The sequence below is a fragment of the Leuciscus leuciscus genome, assembly GCF_965113295.1.
Source record: "Leuciscus leuciscus genome assembly, chromosome: 22".
Classification (NCBI taxonomy): Eukaryota; Metazoa; Chordata; class Actinopteri; order Cypriniformes; family Leuciscidae; genus Leuciscus; species Leuciscus leuciscus.
In genome coordinates, this window is record NC_138746.1 from 31,239,271 (window position 1) to 31,266,953 (window position 27,683).

Genomic DNA, 27,683 nt, shown 5'->3' on the forward strand with positions numbered 1-27,683 from the left:
GCTACAGATTAGGTGTCCCTAAAGAACCCGCGTATCTAACAGTAGTTCCGCGTTACATTAATTTGCACGCGAGTTTTATTTATTTTTATACCGTGTATTCTCCGTGTAAATTCATGCACCGAACCGTGATGCCCGTACCGATTCGGTTCAATACGAATACATGTACCGTTCCACCCCTAGTGTATATACAGTACACACACACACACACTCACCGGCCACTTTATTAGGTATACCTGTTCAACTGCTTGTTTACACAAATATCTAATCAGCCAATCACATGGGAACTCAATGCATTTAGGAATGTACACAATCAAGACAATCTGCTGAAGTTCAAAGTGAGCTTCAGAATGCGAAAGAAAGGTGATTTAAGTGACTTTAATCGTGGTTTGGTTGTTGGTACCAGATGGGCAGGTGTGAGTATTTTGGAAGTATTTAGTGAGTATCTACTGGGATTTTCACACACAACGATCTCTAGAGTTTACAGAGAATGGTCCGTAAAAGAGAAAATATCCAGTTCTGTGGGTGAAAATGCCTTGTTGATGTCAGAGCTCAGAGGAGAATGACCAGACTGGTTCAGCTGATAGGAAGGCAACATTAACTCAAATAACCACTTGTTAAAACCACTGAACACACAACATGTCGAACCTTGAATAGATGAGCTACAGCAGCAGAAAACACACTGGTGTCACTCCTGTCAGATGAGAACAGGAAACTTCAGCTACAATTTCCACAGACTCACCAAAATTGGACTATAGAAGATTGGAGAAATGTTGCCTGGTCTGATGAGTCTCGGTTTCTGCTGCAACATTCAGATGGTCGTTATTTGGCGTAAACAACATGAAAGCATGGATCCATCCTGCGGTTCAGGCTGCTGGTGGTGTAATGGTATTTTCTTGGCACACTTTTGGCCTCTTAGTACCAATTGAGCTTCGTTTAAACACCACAGCACACCTGAGTATTGTTGCTGACCATGTCCATCTCTTTATAACCACAGTGTACAGTCTTCTAATGGCTACTTCCAGCAGGAAAACGCACGTCACAAAGCTCGAATCATCTCAAACTGGTTTCTTGAACATGTTCACTTTACTCAAATGGCCTCCACAGTCACCAGATCTCAATCCAGAGCAGCTTTGGGATGTGGAGGAACAGGATATTCACATCATGGATGTGCAGCGACAAATCTGCAGCAACTGTGTGATGCGATCATGACGATATGGAGCAAAATCTCTGAGGAATGTTTCCTGCACCTTGTTGAATCTGTTCCATGAAGAATTACGTCAGTTCTGAAGGCAAAAGGGGTCCAACACGGTACTAGCAAGGTGTACCTAATAAAGTGGCCGGTGTGTATGTACAGTATGTGTGTAAATACACTAGTCAACATTTGAAGTGGATAAAAAAAGTTCAAAGTTGTTCTAAGACATGAACGGGTATTGTTCAAAATTCAAGGTTTTGATCCACTTTAAATGTTGACTACTGTATATAACTGCTGGAGATCAAATATGCACTCCTACAACCATCTACAACATATAACAATATAAACACCAAAGCACTTTGTCATAATTCATCTGTGATGCACATCAGTGGTTTTGAGCTGTGGTGGCAGAAGTGTGAGGCCTAGAGCTGAGCCCCATTGTGTGACCTCTCGACCTGCACCTAAACTTTCAGGAATTCCCTGAGGAAGGCAGTTCTTCAAGACTGTTGTTAGTGCCTGTGTTTTCATAAATTAGGCTCTGTTTTGAGAAGAGTTGCTCTTTACAGTTGTTGTTATTAATACTATAATGTGAAATACCAGTTTGATTAGAAATGTTTTCTCTTGTGGTAAAAGCAATTACTGCAGTGATTATTGCAGTGTGTTTTAGTTTTAGAGTTGTGCATCTGCACGCTGCTACAATGGTCTCGATTAACCACGCTGTATCTAAAAATACTCTGGGTTGAATAATGCGTCATGAGCATTCTTGTGGAGCCTTGACCAATACACGTATTCACCTTTCTATACGGGGTGCCAAACATAAGTATGCATCAGAACAATGTCTGTGTGTTTGTTTCTGGCCCAGGCAACACTGATTCTGGTGGTCTGGCACTATCTCTGGATGTCCACATGGCAAACAAACAGAGGAAGCACGGAGATCTCCCGTTTCCTGTCTTTGTGTGAGAACTAAGCGAAACTAGCTCAGTGTTTGTCTAGGAATTCCATTAAAGAGAGTGATTTTACTTCAGTATCTGCCATGATGCCAGTTTGGATGGCAAAAATCTGTGTGTACCAGTGAAATTTAACGTTTTTCTTAATTTAATTTCATGATGGCAGCAGAAGAAATATACTAATTTAACACTATGCTACATTTACAAATCAAATTAGGCTGGTCTTTTTATCCCTTTTGTTTTTAATCATAGTGTTGACTATACCCGAAGTACCGGCACTGTTTAGGTTACTAGTGTTTTGAATAGGCATGTAGGCAGAAGTAATATTCATTATGAATTAGAATGAAAGACTTAATTGGAATGGACTAAAAGTTGATACAGGAAGAGACAGAATGCAGACGACACCATGCATACATGTATAATTGATTTGTGCATGCATTGTGGCAGTGTGGGCAAGTAGATCATTTCTTGGCTATCTCTGTTCTATTTTTTCAACATAAGTGGATTACGTAAGTTTCGAGATGACATATTTGAACAGGCTTTCGAATGAGTGCTTGCATATATTTTCACAGTTTTGTGAAGAACATTGTGCATCACGCGGTGGTTGCCTGCAGCAGCATGATCTCAGTGTACCATACAGATGTGCAGGCGGGAGAAACACTGCTCATTGTGTGAGGCATACAACACTGTCACTGAACCATCATTCTGGCGGCTGAAGATTTTAAACGTACAATTACTAGTCCTAAGATATTGCTTGGGGAAATAAGAAACGCACAGTATTTATCAAATGCTTATTGCAGTTTTGGTGTGCAGAGGTCAAACTGCATTTCAGCTCCTTTATTTCAGCTGCATACCTTTTTAAAAGTAATAGTTTATTTAATTATTAATGCATTAGGTTAATATTCAATATGTAGTTAATACATTTTTGAGACAGAACGTTTTAAAATTTGTTTTTGCAATTAGTAAAATGTGGTTTAAGTAATGTATAATCCAGGGCTAGCTGTGCATTAAATGATTTTAATGAGAGAGAGATTGATTCATACCTGCATCTGTTTCTCTCTCTATTAACAATTAAGCTGTGAGTTTGATTACTTCAAAATAGCGATGTAAACCCCTCGTTGCTGAGAAATATAATGTAGCAAAGCTATTTTATTGCTAAAAGTGATGGGGCAGCGTTGATAAGTTTCTGTGTGTGTCCAGCGTGATCTCCGCTCTGTGTGGGAGTGACATATGCGTATGTGTGCTTCAATGAAAACAGCGCATTTATAGAACGATGATTCAGTTGACTTGGAACTATCTGTGCATTAAACGGTTTTATTGCACACCTTCCAGCCAATCAGAATCGAATATTCAGACAGACCATGGTATAACAGTATTTGTTAATGCAATATAAGCCACTTGGTAAATTTACTGTAACATACAGCCTCGCTTAGCTTGTTGCTTTTATAAAATGGTAGTAGGTTGGCAGTAGAGGTCAACACGGGTCCAAAGATTAAGAGATAAAGAGACCCGTAATAATGTGCTACACGGAACCGACCCGGACCCCGTCTCTTATTTCAAAAGCTGGACCCGAACCCGTGCAGATCCGAGAAATGCCATAAATGTACTACCCGGAACCGACCTGGACCCGTCTGTTATTTGAAAGCTGGACCCGAACCCGGCGGGAAGACACAGACCCGATTGTCACATATTCCACCCTACAAGTACAAATACACCCTTTTTTTTGTAACTAATTTTAGTAGCCGTCGTCTCTAGTGGTCGACCGATATTGGTTTTTTGATGGCCGATGCCGATATCTTAGAGAGCAGGATGGCCGATATAAAGCCGATATTTTTATTATATACTTTATATTTATTTTAATCAATATTTTAAATAAATTAGAAAACAAATCTTTAAAATAAACATGCTTATACAACATGGCAACTTCTTGAATCTGCAATCCTATTACAGTATTTTTCACAAATAAAGTAATTGTTTAAAAATATATGGATATGTAAATAAAAAGGAAGTAAACACTGTAACGGCACTCAGTAATCTGGTAATATTGTGCGCACTGGTAATCATATTTTTTCAAATAAAGACAAGATAACGCTAATATTACATACAGCACAGTGAAAACGATATGACATTTACATTTACATTTAGTCATTTAGCAGACGCCTTTATCCAAGGCGACTTACAAATTAGGACTAAATTCAGCGAGTCATCATAAAGAGGCAAGAGCAACAACAACGCAGGAAGTGCTCAAAATACGAAGTTCAGGTATTATTCAGAGTAGCATAAGCCTGATAAGTGGTGTTTCGATGTGTGGTGTTTTTTTTTTTTTATAAGGTTAAGTGCTCACGGAAGAGATTGGTTTTCAGCTGTTTTTTGAATGTTGTCAGGGATTCTGCATTCCGGATGAGGGTGGGGAGAGCGTTCCACCTGTGTCCATATGAATGTGACACAGTGGGCAACTGGATATAGCACAGCATTTTAAAATGAAGGATTTAAAGTTTTTCGATCGCGTCTCCTGTGAAGCTGATCTTCTGTTCGCATTCACTCACTTCGCACGGACCGTCACTCGCAGTAGGCTAACACATTTATGCAGGCTACAAATGCACACTTCACAAGATATCACAGCTGGATTCCATTAAATCTGCAAGGTTTGAGAAATTAAATGTTTATTAGATATTCAGAGATTTGTTTAAATGATGTAACTTAGATGCGCATTTGCTGAATGTTGACGGCAAATGAAGTATTTTAGCCTGATTGTTTGCCTATAAATAATATAAAAGCAAAACTTTACTTTTTCGCATACCATTTACTTTCTTTGTTTACCAGTTCTGTCTAACAAAGTATTAGATATGACTGACAGAGATCGTAAACTAATGAAGACGGAGAATGTGAGTGAGCGCTGTGTGATCAGGCTCTGCCGTTCTCTTCTGGCGCTGGTGTTCTCAGCGCCGACCGTCAAAATAAAAGTCCCGCTTCCAACACATCGGCCAATCAGAAAAACGTATCGGCCGATGCCGATATTTTAAAAGTGCCAAATATCGGTCGACCACTAGTCGTCTCCCTTCCTTGTACCTGACTGACTGTGATGCATTACAATCCTCCGACAAGAAAGTTCTATTCATGTTATTCCTCTCGTTATTCCAAGCTTAATCCACTCATTATTTCAGCTTCAAAAGTCCACTAGTTAACTCGTATAATAACTTTGACTGTTTGACCTTTTGAATAACGATTGCTCGTTCGGTGCCATGGCCGCTGACGTTAGCATTATTTATTTGCTTTTAAACAAGACGGTTCACTCATATTATCACAAAAATGGGAGAAAGTGTAAAGCGCGGTTTGGCAGAATATGTCCCACCTTTTAAGTAAAAGAGCCAATCGTCAATTGGTAAAGTCACTGTGTCACTGCAGAAGCTCTGGTTGCCATAGAAACATGACGCACTTGAGACTGCATGTTCGCGTAAGGTTCCCGGGTCGGATCCCGGGTCCGAGGGTCTCGGGTGGTCCGTGTAGACCTCGAGTTGGCAGCACTATGATAATACACCAGTGTTCAATAAATATATACATTTATCAAAACCGTATTATTGTATTAACTTTACAGTGGCTTCAAATGTAGTGCATCCAATCAGAGTCAACTTGTTGTGATCTGAAATGGTGTACTATTCAAATAGAATGTATAACAAAAAGAATTTGTAATAAAAACCCATGTTGGTCTGGCTGTGGTCTAGTGTGACTGAAAGTGAAAATCAGTGATTTGCCTGTGGAGGTTAATTCCCAGTCTTATGACTGTCTGGTTGTGCTAAAAACGGGGCCATTTTTATAAATTCAGCTTCTTTTTTTTTTTTTTTTGTGGACTACATGTAAACATCTTTTATGTAAAATATCTTATTCAGGACAGAGGTCACCAGGTAATACTAATCCAGTGCGAATAGGGCTAATGACTACTAGACGATACCAACGTGACTAAACGATAACTGCGACTATATCAACATGATATCATTGATGAAAAAGACTAAAATGTAGTTGTTAAAATTAAAACTTGACCAAAACCACTCTTTGTTTTTGTCAAATAAAAGAGGAGAAAAAACATTACAGACTGTATTTAACAAGCCGCTCAGAGCTTTCATGCTTGGAGTTGCCAGATATCAAGAATTTAAATCCCCAAACCAGAGCTTTTCTGCTAAAGAACACGTTTTCTACCCTGAGTTAGCAGTTTGGCAACCATGAGTGTGTGCTCTCTCTACTCTGCGGAAGAAGCTTGCACTTGCGCTGTTTGCTATTACTAAATCTGCGTTCAAACCTTCTCAGTGATGACCTGTAATAAATCCACTAAAATGGATCTCTCAACTATATTTGCGATTATGGTTGCTGAATAAATGCACTTACGCACCCCTGTGCAACAATACAGTCTTTTTTGCTGTTGTTTTAATAGAAAAACATTCATGTAATTTAGAATTATTGGATTAATGTTTAGTTTTTTAGAGAAGTTACTTGTTTTACTAGTAGGCCTGTATGATAAATAGCCTCTAATAAATCAGGAAACTAGAACAAAAACATGCGTATGTGTTGACATTCTCTTGATTTGTGCTTATAGGTGAAAGTGCAATAGTTCTGATGAAATGTACAAATTCATTTCTATTAATTTGAATTGATTATAATTTTGAGCCGAATAATCGGGATTATCAGTTTAACCATTATGCAGCATGACAATGTGACTAAACTTTAATTGGCTAAAACTAGACTAAAATGCTCAGACCTTTAGTCGACAAACAAAAACAGGACAAGGTTGACTAAATATGATGAAAACTAAAAGGTACATTTGACAGGATGAAGACTCAATTGAAAAACAGCTGACAAAATGAACACTAATACACACACACACACACACACACACATTTTATAAAGACATTGGTAGATGTAAACGTTACAATGGTAGACATTTAAAAACAGGCCGTGTAGTCACAATTTTGATTATGGGACTGCTGATAGAAACTTCTTGTACTTTATATGTAAGTAAGTAGGGGTGCACCGAATTTTCGGCCGCCGAAAATGTTCGGCCGAAAATGGCATTATCGGTTTTGGCCAAAAAAAAAAAAAAAAAAAAATGCCGAAAACGTAAACCGAAAATGAATGTCACCCGCCCCTCCCATCCGGCGCAAGCGCTTAGGTTTCACTCACGGTCAAGCTGTTATCACGCGTCTGCCTATCAAAGATTAAGCATGTCAGAGGGCTGTCACTTATTGCACAATCTATCGGACCAACCAACACAAGTTTCGAAAACGAAAATAGGGAATCGATTTTAACGGCCTTCTCTCGGAGCGCGTCCAGCTCGTCATGATACACCCGCAGCGAACGCGTGTCACACAGCAACTGCAGGTTCACACACACACACACACACACACACACACACACACACACACACACACACACACACACACACACACACACACACACACACACACACACACACATAGCCTATTTCTGCATAATATAGTGCATAATATGTAGCCTTCAGTAATGTTTTTCATTGATGTTATGGCAGTCCACATTGCTGACTTGTGCGCGTCTCAAGCGCCCTCTTTACATTCGTCCTAATGCCTGTTTAGTTGTCCGTGGATTTGCCTATATTTGGCGTTGAAAACGGATCAACGCCAAATATAGGCAATTTACTAACGATTCAATTATGCCTCAAAAATCGAACAGGATTTTTTCACAAAAGTGACAGCCCTATACGAGAGGACACCAAAGTTGCAATATGTAACATTTGTTCTGCAAAAATCTCCAAAGTTGTGGATTTTTTTTGCACAACTTTTAAAAAAACTATTTTATTTGATGGAACATAAAACTTGAAGAATAATATTATTTGGTATTATTTATATATATTGTTAAAAATATTTTGTTTTGTTATGTAACTGTTAATAAAAGTTTTTTGATTATATTGTGATTTTTCATTTCAGATCCATTAAATTCAAGCAATTTAAATATATATATATATATAAGTTTTTAAAATAAGCCATTTTCGGCTTCAGTTTCGGTTTTCGGCCAAGTGCATCCTAAATGTTCTGTTTCGGTTTCGGCCCAGAATTTTCATTTCGGTGCATCATTATGGCAAACAGAAGTATATTAGGCTGCTGTCACTTTAAGATCTAATGTACGGATCCAAGATACTCATTCGCATGCGTTTTGTTTCTCATCTATTTACGTTAGAACATAACCGACTATGTTTACTGGGATACTCGCCAAAATGGGCCTTTTGACATAATTTTGTGTGAATTTGTCCATTCAAGCGCAAGAAGATGTGAAAGAGCACAATTCAGTATTCGCGCACTGTCTGAGACGCGGCTCTCTGGGTGCGCACTTCCAATGTTTGTGCACAAAACTTCTCACAGGATTACCAAATTGAGCTATACCATATTCTCTTTCGCATCTTCTTGCACTAGAATATTTCAATAGGCAAGGCTTAAAAACGTGTAATTGCTAAACGTTCGTGGCGATGAGGCACTGGCCCGATCAGGACAGTGACCGTTCCGTCATCTGTCCCGAGCGTCTTTCATGCTCTGCTCGAGCCCTGCAGTATCATATGTGAAATAGGAGCTTTACCTCCTGACCTTACGCCCTGACTAAAGACCGTTCAGTCAGTCCTGTTTGGTTTACCGTCACATGCAGGTCATCGGGACGTAATTTGGATGATTAGCCTGGGCTAACACTGAACGCAGCTCAGAATCTTGCATTTGAGTGTTTCGGGCCTTGATGTGTCTGTCCTGTGTAGTGGTTACTGTAGGTGCAGCTATAGAGCGTGTGTCAGGACATAGATTGCCTTGGTTGTAAGAGTGTACGATCATCACAGCACACAACTATGTGACCACTTATCATTTTAATAGACTATTTTAATCCGCTTGCCCTAAGAACCATGCACAATGCTTTAAAACCCTCTTTCTTGTCATCTGTTTAGGAGCCTCGAGGTTATTGCATGTGCTCTTCAAAAGCGCTGGGTGTTTTCTGTGGATTGCCCACAATAGTCTCATTATAATCTTGCTATGGAGATGCCTCAGGAGACGTTTGTTGCTATTTTTGAATATTGTTTGTACTTATTGACCTAGTTCATCTGTTTCATGTTGGCTAAAGACATGTAGATTTTTTTTTTGTGCCATTACAGTAATGTGTTTGTTAAAATAAATGTTTTGGCCATGTGATGAGGTCTTTATTATACAACAACAAAAAAAGACACAATATGAAGTCTGTTAATTGCTGTCATTTATAAGTGTTGGGCAACTATCATTACACATTTTAGAAGAAAAAATAAAAACTCTCGGATTACCTGAATGCACCCTGATTGTTTCCTCTTTTTTAAGACTACAGTTCCTGTAAGAGGTCGACCAACAGTGGATTTGACCAATATCAAAAACTAGTTTGGTCTGGCACTGGCCGATAACCGATTACCCGACCGAGTGTTTTTAACATGGATTCTGAATGAAAACAAAGAAAATACTCCATTATTCTCCTGATCATTATTACAAAAATAAAAAAGTGCTGAACCATGAAAGTGTACTTTACTTATATAAACTATATAATGTTAATATTAAGTATTCACATATACCTTTGTCATTCATGTTAGTTCATAGTGCATTAACTAATGGTAACATAAACTCTAAAATTGTAAAAATGTATTAGTAGGCTAAATGTTGAATAATGAACAATACTAATAACAGCATTTATTAACCTTAATGATACAGATGGACTCTTATTGTAGTATTACCATTTCATATAAGTCCTGTCATGCTTAAAGATGGTCATCTTTAAATATCTATACACTATGTACAGTGAAGATTAAAAAAAAGAACTGAAATCGGATGCATTTCTGATATGTTTCTGTCGGCTGCATTAATATATCAGTTTGCTTTTCTCATGTCACCAGCTTTAAATATGCAACTTTACTTACAAACGAATGCATAAAAATGCCCAGCTGGATATGAACTAATGCAAACAGATGGTATCAATCTCTATGAGGTTCTACTAATGTTAGAGTCCTCTCAGCCTTGATGGCAAACATGATGTTCTTTCTCTTCTAATGCAGCATCTAGTCAACAAATGAATTACTTTATAATGATATGAAAACATGTACTGTTTACATACTGTTTCTTTGTCTGTTTTGAACAGTTCTGCACATCTGAAGTGTCCCGCTCTCACTTGTCAAAACAAACACCACAAGGCCTCTACGGGCCGCCCTCATGTTGTATAATGACAGCAGACACTTCTCAGTAGGGCTGCACGATATTGAAGAAAAGTGCGATATGCGATACGATAATGCTTAAAGTGTGTAAAATTTAGTTTGATCTTTAAAATATATTTAAAATGATATAAGATTCACATTCTTTTGTGACAAGAAAACATCCCTACAACTTCTGAAACTGAACATCAGTGTTTTACTGTAGCATAAGAAGTGTTATTTTAACATCAGTGTAAACCACTGGGTTTCAGGTTATCTTACATTAGGTTTATTTAACAACAGAAACTGAATAATCAAATGTCAAAATAAAACACTGCTTAGTTTTCACTGGTTGAATTAAATATATACTGATTCTTATTAAAGGTACAAAGGTTATTCAGCCAAGAGCAGCGAGTGATTTTTTTCTCTTCGTCTTTTGTTCATGACCCCAATTATTGCAAGCTGTTGCGATATGCATATCGCGATATATACATTTGCGATATTTAGATAATTTCGATATATTGTGCAGCCCTACTTCTCAGCATCTTCAACAATGGACTCGACCTGGAAAAACTGTTGATATGGATTATTGCCGATTAATCCACACAGATTATAAAATCAAATTTTAAAACGGTCTGCGAGACGCAATTTCACAAACAGCGTGAGTGATTCAGCGGTGCTGCGTCTTCTATCTCTCATCTCTCAATATGGGTTGCACAAGGTAATCATTAAGCGCGCTGCAGGCGGCGATAATACACTCTCGCGTTTCGGGATATACTTCTGAATTGTCACCTGCATAATCGGGCCAGCATTGCATCATGAGTAAACTAAAGTTTACCATTTGCACGTCTTTTTAAGTCTTACCAGTTTAAGCATTCACGCGATTTTAAACTATTCGAGAGATGTTTTTTTCTCTCTGCACACATACGTAAAGCCGCCTCACAAACAGCTCGCGGGTAACAAAAGTTATTTTTCGTGGATTATATCGCTTTAACAGTCAAAAACATGCGAAAATTATGTCAATTTCGGTCTTGGTGAGTATCATCTAAACACAGTCGGTTATGTCTTAAATAAGCATAAATCGCACGTGAGCGTATAATGAACACAGGATCCGTGCACTAGCTCTTAAAGGGACAGCAGTCATATGTGTCTGTCATTCATTTGTTTGTCAAAACAACAAAACACAGCTTTCATTTTAAGGAATCAGGATTAATAGCCTATGTATTTAATTTAATTTAGTTTAGACTAATTTAGACTAAAATACTACCCAGTGTTATTTTACATTTGATTACTTTATTCAGTCTCTGTATTTCTGAATACTAGTGTTAGACCTAAGCAAAAACTTTTCTCTTTATTTCTCTTTATTGTATTGTATTTATTTGTGCTACTTTTTTCAATTTAATTCAAAGATTGAAATCAAGCTTCCTTGTGTTGTGTAAATTCTTAAGAACAAAATTGGTGGTGGTGGTGGCGCAATGGATAAGACACATGCCTTTGGTGTGAGAGACCCGGGTTCGAATCCACTGTGAGACACCAATGTGTCCCTGAGCAAGACACTTAACCCCTAGTTGCTCCAGAGGCGTGCGACCTCTGACATATATAGCAATTGTAAGTCGCTTTGGATAAAAGCGTCAGCTAAATGAATAAATGTAAATGTAAATGTAATTACCCCATTGTAAAAATGCAATGAGTGAGCAAACATTTAGGCGAGATACATGTAATAAAAAAAAAAGTCTAAACTCCCCCTCAAATTAAAAATTCCCCCCCATAAGAATCACCTAAGGGGGGATTTCCCCCCCATTTTCCAAAATGAAATTCAGGCCCTGAGTAAAAAAAAATATATATATATATATATATATTATAACTTTTAATTTAAATGAACTTAAGTTTAAGTGAAAACTATGTTCACATAAACCCATTATAAAAAATTTGTTTTATTATATCGTTTTTCTTAAATGTCTTACACAAATCAATGTGTTATTTTTCCGCAGCCTGAAAAAAAGTTTTTGTGATTCTAGCAATAGGCAACTCATGTTCCTGCCAGAGGTCTAGTAATCCCACATTCATAAGGGCTTTTCTTCCGGCGCTCAGCCCTGTTTTCCATCTGCAGGACTCGAGGAAAGGCACGGCTCATTATGCAATAATTACTGCGGACTAAATGGCAAGTGTTCTGTGTCATTTGTATTGTATGTATGTGCATAAGAGACCGAGAGAGAGGGATAAATGCTTCCCTGTGGGTTCTGCAGCTCCAGTGTCTGTCACACACCGGTTTGATTTGCAGGAGTTGTGACAACTTTGAGATTGAGATAATCGAATAGGTCCTCCGTGAGACATTTGACAGTGTGCTGCTAAAGTTTGTGTGGGCAGTGGCAGTGTCTTGTGGTAGGGCTGGGCGGTATAGCGACTTTGCACAGTAAATCTATAAATGTTTTTCTAAACGGTAAAGGATGAGGCAATGCCGTTTATATCGATATACTGTAGTTTGATATTAGGGCACAGGATGAGTTGCTGTGTGGAAAGTGCATAATTCAATTCTTCCTAAACATGAGACATGCTTTATATTAAGGGCTTCAAAATAACTTGTACGATATAGTTAGCGTGTATAGGTTAACGCGGCTTGCCCCGTCAGATTCACCGACAGATACGGTTTAATGCATTTGAGATGTGGTGTTTTCCTCACTGTAACTTGCGTTTCACGGGTAGATTCTCCATCCGTAAATGTTAGTAAGTCATGCAGATATCTCCATTTTTGCTGTCAGGAGTGGATGAGTCTTATGTAAGCGATTTTCCGCTAAACTTCACTAGGGCTGTGCCGGTAAACTTGACAACCGCACCACCGCGGTTGTAAAGCGCCACCGCGGTGGCTGAGTAGTACCGGCGGTAGTTCGCCTAAAAAAAATGTTTGTATATGAATGCTGTTTAACATTAATATTATGACACACAAAGCTTTGTTTACAAAATAAATAATAGGTTAGCAATTAAATGTAATATCGCAGCCATGGAAAAGTTTAAATTCATGACGAATGAGAGAGTTGTAGCCTACGTGAGCCCATAAACATAAGCTTTGTCGGCTTTGAATTCTGGTTTGCGATCTGGTCACCCGATTATTAGCGAATTTAAAAATATTCCATTAGTTATTCTTATAGAAAGCTTGAATTATATACTTTTAAACAAAACAATTCAAAACGAAAATAAACCGACTAGCATATGCTTGTGTATTCCGTATGAAGTGTGCATTTCTCTCTAGGCGCGTTCACTGCAAAGAGTGAGCATCGTCAACTTCATCTTTGCAGCCCGACACTGACACACACAAAAAAAAACACTTTATTAATAAACAATTCAAATGTCTCCTTGCTATCTTTGACACGTTCATAATCATTACTTTTGCCAGTTCTTTGTGACAGATGTTATGTGCGTTATTGGCAGCGTCACCCTCCGGTTACGCATCACCACTGCATCAGCACCAGAACATGGAGATTTTATTTTAGAGAATGATCGCACAACAGACATTAGAACATTAGATATTCTATAATTAAATCAACTAATCGAATATTCAAAAATCGTGACTCATCCCTGCATGGAATGAATCTCTTTTTTCTTTTCCCATATCTTCACTCGCGTCTCACCCAAAGACGCGTTATAAACGTTTCTTCCTTTGTTCGCTTTTAGGTCGATTATTTTCGTATTCTTTACTGTGTTAAAGTAGAAAAAACGCTGTAGGACAGATAGCCTACATTTTTACTTATAAGTCAAATTCTTTTTAACACAGTTTGTGCTTGTTAGACATGATAATTGGTAAGAAGCGTCAAGTTCATTTTGTAAAGCGCGTTTCACAACCGCGGGTGATTTTAGTCTGGCTTTCTCTGGCAGCGCGCAAACAGCCTAAATGCCTTGCCCTTGTAGAAGATAAAATTCGCTCTTCATACCTTTTACAAGTAGAAAACATGATGGTCTCGAAAAGATCGATGGTCTCTTTCCTGCTTGTGTCCCACATCCCTCTCAATGCGCAGAGCGGTAGGCTATATCACGCGCCTTTGTGTGGAAATATTAACCGAAATTTTTTCTTAATTTTTTTTTTTTTTAAATAGATTCAACTTTATTATATTATGTAAGTTACCAGTATTTACTGATATTTATTTCAATGCTTTACAGGCTTTAGTTTGTTGTTTCTTTGTTTTTGTTTAATTTATTTATTTCAAAACACCCCCCACCCAACAACCGCAACACCGCCGGTATTTGGGTCCATTACTACCGCGGTGGTAAAAAACTGCCACCGTCACAGCCCTAAACTTCACACTAGAGGTCGACCGATTCATTGGTTTTGCCGATTAATCGGCGCCGATAGTTGATTGGTGGAACTATCGTTATCGGCAAAAATACATACCGATAGTTTTTCCTGGTTGCGTCCGTTGCTGGAGCGGCTGAGAAGCGCGCGCTGTCATTCATTACACAGTAAAGAGAGAGCTGAGAAGGGTCTGCTGGCATCATGCAGTACAAGAGCGGCCTCTAGAGGAGTAATAAAAACTATCGCTGATGCCTCGTGTTGTTTGTTTCGACACGTGATTCTGCGTGCTGCACTGAGAGCACATGCTGCGTGGAGAGTGCTGACATCAGATGCGTGTTTAAAGCACCGACAGCTAAAAGGTAGTCTATGTATACAGTACATTTTGTCATATCATTATAAAGTGATTAATTTGTTGACTAAATGCTGCATTAGTAGAGAAAGAACAGCACAACAGTATATGTTTGTTTGCCTTCAAGGCTGAGAGGACGCTAACATTAGTAGTACCTCAAGCGGTTAAAACACTGACAAAAATAAACGTAAGTCCGACCCGAATGTTTAATGTCACAATTGTTACCATCTATTTGCATTAGTTTATATCCAGCTGGTCACTTTTATGCATTTAATATGCAGAGAAGTTGCATATTTAAAGCTAGAGATGTAAGATAGCAAACTCATATGTTCATACAGCCGACAGAAACATAAACAAATCAGAAAAGCATTCGATTTCGGTTATTTTTTTCATCATCACTTTAATACGTTTTGTTATTTTGATTAGATAATCATCAAGTGTTTATAAAATAGAAGCAAAAGTGTGAGACTATACATTTAATATTTATGTAATTTCAATGCTCTGGCATTGTAGATATTTAAGCATGACTGTTTGGATATGAAATGATAACATTTACAATAAAATTCCTTATGTAACATTAACTAAGGTTAATAACTTCTGTATACGGATTGTTCATTATTTGTTAATTAACATGTACTAATACATTTTTAAATTAAGGTTTTTATTTGTTAACCATAGTTAATGCACTATCAAACTAACATGAATGATCAAGGTGCAATTGTATTGCTCAAATATTATACCGATCAAATTTTGTTACTTTTTTATTCATTAAGTTGGCTTGAAAAATAACAGTTTAATTGTTACATTTTGAATGTAACTGGTTTTATTTGTTATTTAGAGTATTACTTTTTGTTTCAGTTTGAATGAATGTCTTTTATTGACTTCAATATTTATTCATATTATATATTTATTTCATTTAGCATGTTTTCATGGTTCAGTACAGTTTTATTATTTTTATAATAAAGTTCAGCACTGTTTTACTTGGAGTGTTATGTTTGTTTTTATCCAGTATCAATTTTAAAAACTATCGGTTGATTAATCGGTTATCGGCAAGTATGGCCCAACCTAGCTATCGTTATCGGTAAAATCCACTATCGGTAGACCTCTACTTCACACACCACTGCGCACATGCGTGCCAAACAGACAAAGTGCAATAGAATTGGAGTGCCATAATTCTGACTAAAATATAGCTACATTTTGCCAAAATATTTGTTGTTGGAGATTAAATGAGCCATTTGTAGAATTTTAAACCTACAAGTATGTTTTTGGGATATCAGCATCTGTAAAGTGACTATTGTAATGGGGTAATCAAATGTAGGGATAATATAATTACGAAGCTCAAATGAGTAAATGTGTTCGTCTTACCAGTTTACATTTAATCTGTGCTTTTGTTTTTATTTTTATTTTTAATTTAGTGATTCTAATTTTTTCTTTAAAACACATTCTTTTTTTTTGTTAGATTGTAATGTTGTCATAATATAATTTAATGTTATTGTAACCCTTTTTTTTTTTTTTTTGCATATATAGCACAGCCTAGATATATATACATTCACTATATTTGTTTTCATAGCCTTCAATATGAACATTGTTTGTCAGACAGCTTTGGGCAGGATGTTTTTGTTTTTTTACAGATAAGTACAGATACAATTTTTTTATCCAAATAAGAAAGTATAAAATAAAGAGATATGCACTGTATATCGCCATTTAGCCAAAAATACTGAGCCGTATCACCCAGCCCTATCTTGTTGCAGTCCTTTTTATGCCTTTCTCATGTTTTCTTGCTCTCTGTTTTTACCATCCATTCAACCTTTATCATTTTTTCCCACCCGTCATTATCGACAAATAACAATATTTGTCTTAAACCTGTGATCGCAGACTGGCCCATCATGCTTTAGGCTTAATTCAGGGCAGATATTTTGGTCACACTTTAGTTTAGGGTCCAATTCTCACTATTAACTATGACTTGTTCCTCAATAAACTCCTAATTACTAGGTAGGTTGTTAAGTTTAGGTACTGGAATGTAGAATATGTTCATGCAGAATAAGGAATTAATATGTGCTTCATAAGTACTAATAATATCCTAGTAATATGCATGCTAATAAGCAACAAGATAATAGTGATGCTGGGTGGTTTTGAAAAATAAAATATAAAATGTATGATTTTTCAAACATCATTACCGTAATTTTGCAATTTGACAAACGAAATAGCGCCTAGACAAATCTGAGAATACTTGACATAACGAGTACCGGCAGTCTTGCACCAGTACTCAGTCTCACAGGTGTCACTCATCACAACGCTAGTCTGTGACAAATCCAGTTCAAACGCACACCAGAGATACAGTGTGTTCCCTGTGATAATAGTAATAACAGTTTAGCTTGCAATTATCTTAATGGCTCAGAGATGCTTAATTATTAGTGATTTGCATCACTTAAGCTAAACACAGTCCTAAAGAGAGTCACAATAGTGCGCTCCTAATAGTACTGGAGCAGTTTTGGTGCTGCTAGTGGACATTTCTCTACTGTTCAGAAATTTGGGGTCAGTAAGGTTTTTGTAATGCTTCTTTAATGAGTCTCTTCTGCTCACCAAGGCTGCATTCATTTCATCAAAAATACAGTTTAAAAGTAGTATTGTGAAATATTATTACATTCAAAATAATTACAAAGGGTTGATACTTTTTTTCGGGAAAGAAAAGCATTTATTTGGAATAGAAATCTAGAAATAGAAATCTTTTTGTAACCAGAAATTGATAGAACTCTTTTTGTAACAAATGTACAAGTCTTTACTGTCACTTTTTGTTAATTTAATGCATTGTTGCTGAATAAAAGTATAAAATGTCTTTTAAAAAAATCTGTGGAGTAATATGTCAAAATACAATATTATTATTTTTGGTCCATAACCATATATATAACAATGTACACATTTTTAAGCATTAACGAAAATACATTAATATCTAATGCATTACACATTTTAATTAATTTGGAACAGATGACAAATTTATACCACTATATCATTGAAATCAGTTGTATTGCCCACCTCTGTAGTTTCAGCCGGTATATTGCCAACCTCCTAATACATAAGAGTGGAAAAATAAATGATTAGCCATCAGTATCTGCCTCAAAGTTTCATAATGGGTGCACCCCCACCATTTATCATTGTCTTCTGACTCTGATTATTTCGTGTCATGCTTTTATATGCATGTACTAGACTAGTGCAAATTTGATTTGATTATATGAATGTGAAAGGCATCCTGTGCATTCATCAGCAGAAAACCTGCTGGCACCAGGCCATCCTCCTCTTCCTCCATCCCTCCTCTCATCACTCTCAGAGCTTCTCTTCTGGCATTGCATAAGATCTCCGGATCTCACACTCCTACTTCATCTTAGAGTCAAAAATAAGATTTCAATGTTTGTATACAAGTCTCTAAATAATCAGGCCCCCTGTGTACCTTGCAAAACTTTTGATTCCTTATAATCCCCCTAGAGCATTGCGTTCAGAAAATCAAATACTTCTTGTCGTGCCAAGGACTAAACGCCTTCATAAAGGTGATCGTGCTTTCGCTGGTATGGGACCGATTTAAGATTTCAGGAACTTGCTTAAGCCGCATTTATCATTGACCACTTATAACAGGTAATCTCAATGATATATACACTCACCTAAAGGATTATTAGGAACACCTGTTCAATTTCTCATTAATGCAATTATCTAATCAACCAATCACATGGCAGTTGCTTCAATGCATTTAGGGGTGTGGTCCTGGTCAAGACAATCTCCTGAACTCCAAACTGAATGTCAGAATGGGAAAGAAAGGTGATTTAAGCAATTTTGAGCGTGGCATGGTTGTTGGTGCTAGACGGGCCGGTCTGAGTATTTCATAATCTGCTCAGTTACTGGGATTTTCACGCACAACCATTTCTAGGGTTTACAAAGAATGGTGTGAAAAGGGAAAAACATCCAGTATGCGGCAGTCCTGTGGGCGAAAATGCCTTGTTGATGCTAGAGGTCAGAGGAGAATGGGCCGACTGATTCAAGCTGATAGAAGAGCAACTTTGACTGAAATAACCACTCGTTACAACCGAGGTATGCAGCAAAGCATTTGTGAAGCCACAACACGCACAACCTTGAGGCGGATGGGCTACAACAGCAGAAGACCCCACCGGGTACCACTCATCTCCACTACAAATAGGAAAAAGAGGCTACAATTTGCACGAGCTCACCAAAATTGGACAGTTGAAGACTGGAAAAATGTTGCCTGGTCTGATGAGTCTCGATTTCTGTTGAGACATTCAGATGGTAGAGTCAGAATTTGGCGTAAACAGAATGAGAACATGGATCCATCATGCCTTGTTACCACTGTGCAGGCTGGTGGAGGTGGTGTAATGGTGTGGGGGATGTTTTCTTGGCACACTTTAGGCCCCTTAGTGCCAATTGGGCATCGTTTAAATGCCACGGCCTACCTGAGCATTGTTTCTGACCATGTCCATCCCTTTATGACCACCATGTACCCATCATCTGATGGCTACTTCCAGCAGGATAATGCACCATGTCACAAAGCTCGAATCATTTCAAATTGGTTTCTTGAACATGACAATGAGTTCACTGTACTAAAATGGCCCCCACAGTCACCAGATCTCAACCCAATAGAGCATCTTTGGGATGTGGTGGAACGGGAGCTTCGTGCCCTGGATGTGCATCCCACAAATCTCCATCAACTGCAAGATGCTTTCCTATCAATATGGGCCAACATTTCTAAAGAATGCTTTCAGCACCTTGTTGAATCAATGCCACGTAGAATTAAGGCAGTTCTGAAGGCGAAAGGGGGTCAAACACGGTATTAGTATGGTGTTCCTAATAATCCTTTAGGTGAGTGTGTGTGTGTGTATATATATATATATATATATATATATATATATATTAGGGCTGTCACTTTTGAGAAATCAAATTCGAACGGATGTCGAATATCAAACAATGTATTCGAATATCTACGAGTAAAATGTAAAATGAAGTTAACGAACAACCTCGATCCATCAGGAAATGCCACATGGTCGCTGAATTTCACTGCGCTTTATGAAGAGTTTTTCTTTTGCGTGAAAAAGCCGTTCGCCGGAGATGTGTTAAAGATAGCGGAGTGCATTCATGATTAGGCTACCACCGGTATAATAATCCTCCTGGCGCCGGGTCTGAGTGAGTAATTTACTCTCTTACCTTTGTTCTTTGATTAACATTAATGACACTTTAAGACCAGCCGCTGCGGACAGAGACGCGATCTGACACGCGTCCCATTTTCTCACATCTCTACGTTCATTTAAGACTTTATTTAAATAATTTAAGACTGCTCTTATGAGAACACTCGACAAAACGGACATTTGGCATAATTTGTGTGTTATGGTTTGTTCAAGCCCGAAAGAGAACTCAATACTGACACGCGTCTTTTCTGTGGGTCGTGTGTGTGTGTAATAGACAGGAATTACAGCGCGGTCTCTTTAGTGTTGTCGTTAACTTCAATTTTCAAAACAAGCTGGCTATTATTCGTTTGATTTGGTCATGGGCCTACGCTACAATACGTTTAGAGCGGCCGCTACTGGATGAGATGGCAAACAATAAAATAAAAAGCAAACGTTCTAATCATAGACTGTAAAAAATGCATATTTTAATGCAAAGCACTTTGGGCAACCTTGGTTGCATTTAGCAGTATAAATAAACAAACAAAGAAAGAAAGAAAGAGGTTCATGACCTGCAGCAGTTCTGGAAATCCTGCTATCCTCTGCCAGCAAAAAAGCATTGTTGAAAGAATTCACTTGTGTCAGCAGGGTTAAAGATATGGCACACAAATTTCGTACATGCACACAATCGAGATGCAGGACACCATCAAACAGATAATCCAAAAATCATGCAAATCGCACAATAATAGCTGTTTGTTTGAGATCTCTTCTGCAATTACATGTCAGGCGTTGTGCCGTTTGTGTTTGGTGACATGTGAAACGGGATGTGATAATGTTCTGATGGAGCTGCTGCAGTGCAGCTCTCTGTGGATCCCGTTTAATATAGATTCATTGAAGCTGTCATCTGTGCCCCAGATTTTAGTCCTGCGTTTTTATTCCGTCCCCTACGTTGCCCAAAAATGGATCAATCCCCCATCCTCTCCCCGTTACCGTGCCGTCCACCTCGATGGACAGGGTCTGTTTAACAAAAAACACTGTCAGATTTAATACCTCTTCTGTGCGATTTTAAAATGACAAATTAGCCTGATGCATGTTCAACTTACATAACATTTACTGACTGAATATTTGTTTTGTTTTTCCTTGCGCTAATAGTGAAACATGCTTGTAGTACATAGTATAATAATTCATTTTACATTCTCTTATATCATCTCTTTATATATTTCCCTTTTTATATATTTAGTCTGAAATTGCTTGTTGAAAAAAAAAAAAACGAAAAAAAAACACAATAGCCATTTGTTGCGAATATTTAAAACTAAATGTAAAATGCATTGTGAATTGTGAATCAAGGCTTGTTTTTCACAGTATTTTCCATTAAATGAACACAAGAAAATTGAACTATTTATATGTGCCAAAATAACAATACATAGTAATAAAATGTATTTAGTTATTTCCATGTATACTTGCATATATCTTTTCTAAAACATTTTAATATGTGAAAAAAAGCCACATGGGGACTTTATGATGCAATTTAATCACTGAATCAAAGTTTTATATGCAAGGACAGATATTTATCAAAAGTGGCATTAAAGTCTTTTCCATTGTTACAAATAAGTTCTGTTTCAAATAAATGCTGTTCTTTTGAATTATTCTATTAATGAACTTTCTATTCATCAAGAAATCCTGAAAAATCTACAATAATATTAAGCAGCACAATAGTTTTCAACAATAATAATATGAAATGTTTCTTAAGGAACCATATCATCATATTATAATGATTTCTGAAGGATCATGTGACACTGAAGATGGTGCTGAAAATTCAGCTTTGATCACAGGAATAAATTACATTTTAAAATATATTATTATATATTATATTACCAATCCCTAGTACTTGTTCATCTGATTCCAGTTCAGCCATTACGGTCTTATAATTGCAGACTGCCTTGGCAGAACAGTGTTATTTTCTACAAGCTCATGCAGGGACACACAGTTCACAACACTTGGACAGACATGAGGTTCATGGGCAAGGTGAGAGGAGGGTGTAAATGAGACTCCGGTGGACCCGAGAGCCTCCTAAATAGGAACTCTGCTTAAATGGTGTGTTGGTGTGAAACCGCACAGTAAGAGGTATTAGAAATCTTCCCTGCGAGGTTTGCAGGTTGGTTTGATTGACAGTTCTGTCGGACAGGTGTCACTCAGCCTGTTTTGTTTGTGTCTTCTTTTCCAGATGCCCCACCCTTGGATCGAGAAGAACTATTTGTTCAGAAACTGCGGCAGTGCTGTGTGCTTTTTGACTTTGTGACTGATCCACTAAGTGATCTCAAGTACAAGGAGGTGAAGAGAGCCGGCCTTAATGAAATGGTGGAGTACATCACACACAACCGTGACGTGGTCACAGAATCCATCTACCCCGAAGCTGTCATCATGGTGAGAGAGCACAAATATCACCTAAGCAGACATGCATCAGTGAATCCCATTTAGGGCATGCGATTATGCTTTATTATGGCAAAAATCATATCATAAAATCAATTCTATCACCGTTACTTTGGTCAGTATTATAATCACGATAAATTAAGACGATAGGCATGGGCAATATTACCAAAGTCTGAGTATTATTAAAGCTCCTCTTTGTCTTTTGTTGTTTGATTAAAGTGCCCCGTTATGGTTTTCCGAATATTCCCTCGCATGCAGTGTGTAATACTGCTGTTTGTGAATGTAAACACTCTACAAAGTCGGAGAGTCGAAAGTGCACGATAAATAAAGTTATTATCTCCCAAAAGAAAGAATCGACTCTGAACCGCCTATACGAGTCGTTTGTATTTCAAATCCCACTGCGTGACGGTTCTACGTCACGAAAATACTTACGCATAACGCCCACCTTAGCTGTACGTTGTCCACCCGCACAACTTGATCAGTCCTCGAATATGTCATTTTACTGATGTTCAACGCGGAATTCGCAAAACGCTTGCTCTTGAAAGTAGGGCTGTAACGATTCCTCGATTAAAGTCGAGTACTCGATTAAAAAAAATCCTCGATTGCAATTTACCCGTGTCGAGTAATCGGCAAAATACCGGAAGTGGCGCATTCCACAGACGAGAATCCATGAACTGCAGAATTACACAGTTTTCTAAGACAACGCGATATATTTAAAACCATTTACAATCATAATATAGCATAGTGTTATTGTGAAATCACAAAGGCTGTGATTCAGTGAAATAAATATATCCTCTGGTTTTTATTTATTTTTTTCACAGAGAAGCACGACGCATTAATTACATGAGTAGTGATCGACCGATATATCGCCAAGGCCGATATATCGGCCGATATTTGGCATTTTTTAAATATCGGCATTGGCCGATACGTTTTTCTGATTAGCCGATGTATTGGAAGCGGGACTTTTATTTTGACAGGCGGCGCTGAGAACACACCAGCGCCAGAAGAGAACGGCAACGGCAGCTCCTCAGATCACACAGCGCTCACTCACATTCTCCGTCTTCATTCATTTACGATCTCTGTCAGTCATATCTAATACTTTGACAGAACTGATAAACAAAGAAAGTAAATGGTATGCGAAGTAAGTAAAGTTAAGCGTTTGCTTTTATGTTATTTGTAACAGAAAAGGCAAACAATCAGGCTAAAATACTTTCTCATTTGCCGTCAACATTCAGCAAATGCGCATCTACGTCATTTAAACAAATCTCTGAATATCTAATAAACATTTAATTTCACAAACCTTGCAGATTTAATCGAATCCAGCTGTGATATCTTGTGAAGTGTGCATTACTGTCAGCAAGTGACGGTCGGTCCGTGCGAAGTGAGTGAATGCGAACAGAAGATCAGCTTCACAGGAGACGCGATCGAAAAACTTTAAATCCTTCATTTTAAAATATGCTGATATATAACCATTTGCCAACTGTGTCACATTCATATCGTTTTCACTGTGCTGTATGTAAAATTAGCGTTACCTTGTCTTTATTTGAAAAAATATGATTACCAGCACGAAATTACCAGATTACTGAGTGCCCTGTAACAGTGTTTACCTTCTTTCTCGAATTGCTGTTCATCGCGATTTCAAAATAAAAGTTTAAACTCTCGCTCTGAGTTTGCATGTTTTGATGTGCACATGTTCTTGTTCAAGAAATTACAGTGGCTGTAGCATTTCTATCGTACAGAAGTGGCCAAATATTAAAGGTTAAGTTGACATTTGAATTAAATGTTGTTTGGCCAATATTAAACAAGGATTTGATAATGCCTTAGTGTAACGACAACTAACACCAAACAGTTATGTTTATATTAGTTTATATCATTTATTTTACATGGGTGTATTTTAACAGTGTTGTTCAATAAAACCCATATAATTACTTACTTTGATACTTTACTCGAACCAATTATTATTGCTTGTTATTATATATTTGTATTTTAAGTCATTTTAAAGGCTGTTGTTAACTTGGATCTATTTTTTATCCGATTAATCGATGGAATAATCGGTAGAATACTCGATTACTAAAATAATCGATAGCTACAGCCCTACTTGAAAGATGGGTCAGTACCCAGTTTATTTGGACCAGCTTGCTCCTCAGAGTCACAACCTGTAAGCATGAATAATTATTGATGTATATATTTTCTACCTGGTTTTCAAAATACGTAGTTTTGTGTTTTATATTGTGTAGGCCTCCGGCTAACCAGCTAACTCATGTTATTACTGTCTTACTGAAATACTTCTGCTAAGCAGCGGTGGGACACTATTGTATTACCTAAAACTGTCTATTAATGCTAGGGCTGGGTATAGTTAAACTAATGCCAATACCGATACAGATACCTTGACTTCGATACCGGTTTCTGAACGATACTTGTTTTGATACCAATTACATATTATGATGTATTTTATTACGATTATTACGATTACATTACATATTACCTAAAAAAAAAAACTCTGGTTTTATTTTTTCAGTTTGTTGACTCTTTTTTTTTTTTTTACAGACTCAATGACTCATATAGTTATTTATAAATGTAATTTTGGTGATCAAAGTTAAGTTTTAAGGGATCAAATTATTGACTACAGGGGGACTTTAATATCAAGCATGTCGACCAGCTAAATCCAGGGTTCATACAAGGTGCTTAAAGTACTTGAATTTGACTTTTTGACATTTAAGTCATGAAAAAACAAAAAAATACAATATTTTCATGCAAAATTAACACTGCAGCCTGTCTGATAATACGAAGTACGGCAACATTATAATATAAAATATTATTTATTGAAAAATAAAAGACATTATAAACTTTGTATTTAATATATAATCTATTATTAAATACATTGTAAGTTGTGTTTTGGATACCTTATATCTGTAATTTGAGTTTTAAAAATCCTTAAAAAATCCTAAAGATATTGCTTGATAAGTGAGATCTCAGATTGTAGTCCTTGTCCTTGAAAAGTCCTTGAAAGTCCTGGAATTTCTTTTTACAGTATCTGTACGAACCCTCTATCTATATCACCATTACCTATATACATGGTCCCCGTGCATATAAGCAATGTGTGGCCTAGTTCACACCACCCTACCTCTCTTGAATGCTCGCAACTGAAGCTAAATAAAGTACTGCATTTCAAAATCAAATGTAGTAATCTTTTTTTTTTTTAAATGGAAAATTGCCCCTCTAATTCAGTTTCCATGGCAACATTAATCCTCTCCTACCATTCTGAGATCCCTCAACACACTAAGGTGGAAACACACTGAGGTTGATGCCTCAGCTGCACTGTATCGTGTGACTCACCCTTCACGTGAGTCACAAGAACTCATTACAAGTGACTAGTGGCATGGAGGATTTAGAGATATTGTGTGTTAAACCTATAATCTAAAAAACATTTCATAAATCTTCATTTGAGACCTAAATGTGTCAAGTCATTTTGCCTCACCGATTGCTTGACATTTTGTTTTTGTACCGCATACACATTTATTTTGTAAATTTGTTGGTCTATATACACACACGCATGTTAAACATTAGCTTACACTTCTTTTTTTCTTAGTATTTCTTTCCTTCTCTTACTCGCATATATGTTTGTTAGCTGATTCTCATCGGGCCAGAAGATAATAGGACAAAACATGTTGAAAGTGCACACCTCTGCCTATCATGTGACCAATTGACAGAAATGGCTTTTGCCTGACCAGTGCATGGGTGATTACTAGCCAGGCCAAGGGTAAATCTGCTCAAGTGTAAATGTACACCAGGGAATTGTGGGTAATTACCCGTCATAAATCAGGGCCCAGACACCTGCGTTTCCTTTCAGCCATTCATAATTCGGAAAAGAGATCTGCTGTGTCCTAAATAGGGCTCTGCAATTTAAAACTATATATTTTTCATCAATTTAATATACAAATATTCATGTACTTGCTCTGAAATAAAAGAAAATGTTTTTTTTTATGTTTTTTTTTATATATAAAATTGTTTTCCACAGAGTTTTAACTAAATGCAACAATGCAAAGAGTTACATATTAAATACACAGCGATATCTACATACATGAACATGCATGGAAAAACTACTAGCACAGCCATTAGGAAACGTAATGCCAAATAAAAGTGCATTAAAGTCATTGTGATTAAAAAAAATTATCTGCTGTATTTTGTGAACATTTATATCAGCAAGCCCCCATTTCTAATCATGAATCTTGTGGCTCTATTGTAAGACAATCACAACCATATAACTAAAACCTCTTAGCTTCCAGATGCACATTGTCCTCTCACGTCCCTCATTAGTCTCTCACGTCCCGCTCTCCCGTCTCAGTTCGAGGTGTCAATGAGAATGTCTCGCCTCTCTCTCTCCTGTCTGGAGGTCTGAGTCGACTCTAGTTTGAGGCTGTGGTCGAAACATTGCGTCATCTTGACGGAGAAAAGCTGTGCCGCCCCTCTGCAGTAGTAACACTCCTTTCCTTCCTCTCAGCCATTTTGGGACACACTGATAAGCAGTATCTCACGACTTGTCACTTCAGAGGGAGTTGATATTTGAGGTCATCCATATTTAATGCCTTTGATTCATAATTAGAGCTAAAGAAGGATGATATTTCAGTGTTGTAGTTTGTTCACAGCTGTGTGAGGTGATGGTTATAGAGCTGAATTTTTTTAATGCAAACATTATGGCGAAGTTTACAGACGGTTTCAAGACAATATAAGAAAATACCAAATGCATTCTTATTAAATGGATAGTTCTGACTCTAAACTCTGATTGGACAGGTTTTGTTCAAAACCACTGTAAAATGCTTCTACCTGTCACCATATATTCTATATTATTGCACCAAATTGCTTTCCAATTGTTTGGCTAAAGTTATACAAACTATATATTACTTTGTGAATGAATTTATTATTCTGATTATTAATTAGCATAAGTAAATGTAACTATATATTTTTTATTTTGAGCTTGTGGCTCAGATTCAGCATTTGGCATGTTTTATTTCTGGTGACGTTCACGCAGAATGCAAGACAGAACACATTAAAATGAAGCTCAATATGGGAATTCAAAGGAGAACTTTTCAATTAACAGTGTCCTATCAAGCGAAAACTGAT

General features: G+C 37.3%; 1 protein-coding gene across 2 annotated transcripts in view; it reads left to right on the forward strand.

The window, feature by feature from the left end:
• Positions 1-27,683, forward strand: part of ppp2r5d (protein phosphatase 2, regulatory subunit B', delta) — a 52,694-nt gene that overhangs the window by 8,545 nt on the left and 16,466 nt on the right. For both annotated transcript variants that reach the window (XM_082154615.1, XM_082154616.1), the window contains exon 4: positions 22,357-22,556. In XM_082154615.1, the coding sequence (XP_082010741.1) occupies positions 22,357-22,556 (200 nt within the window). The remainder of the gene's footprint in view (positions 1-22,356; positions 22,557-27,683) is intronic.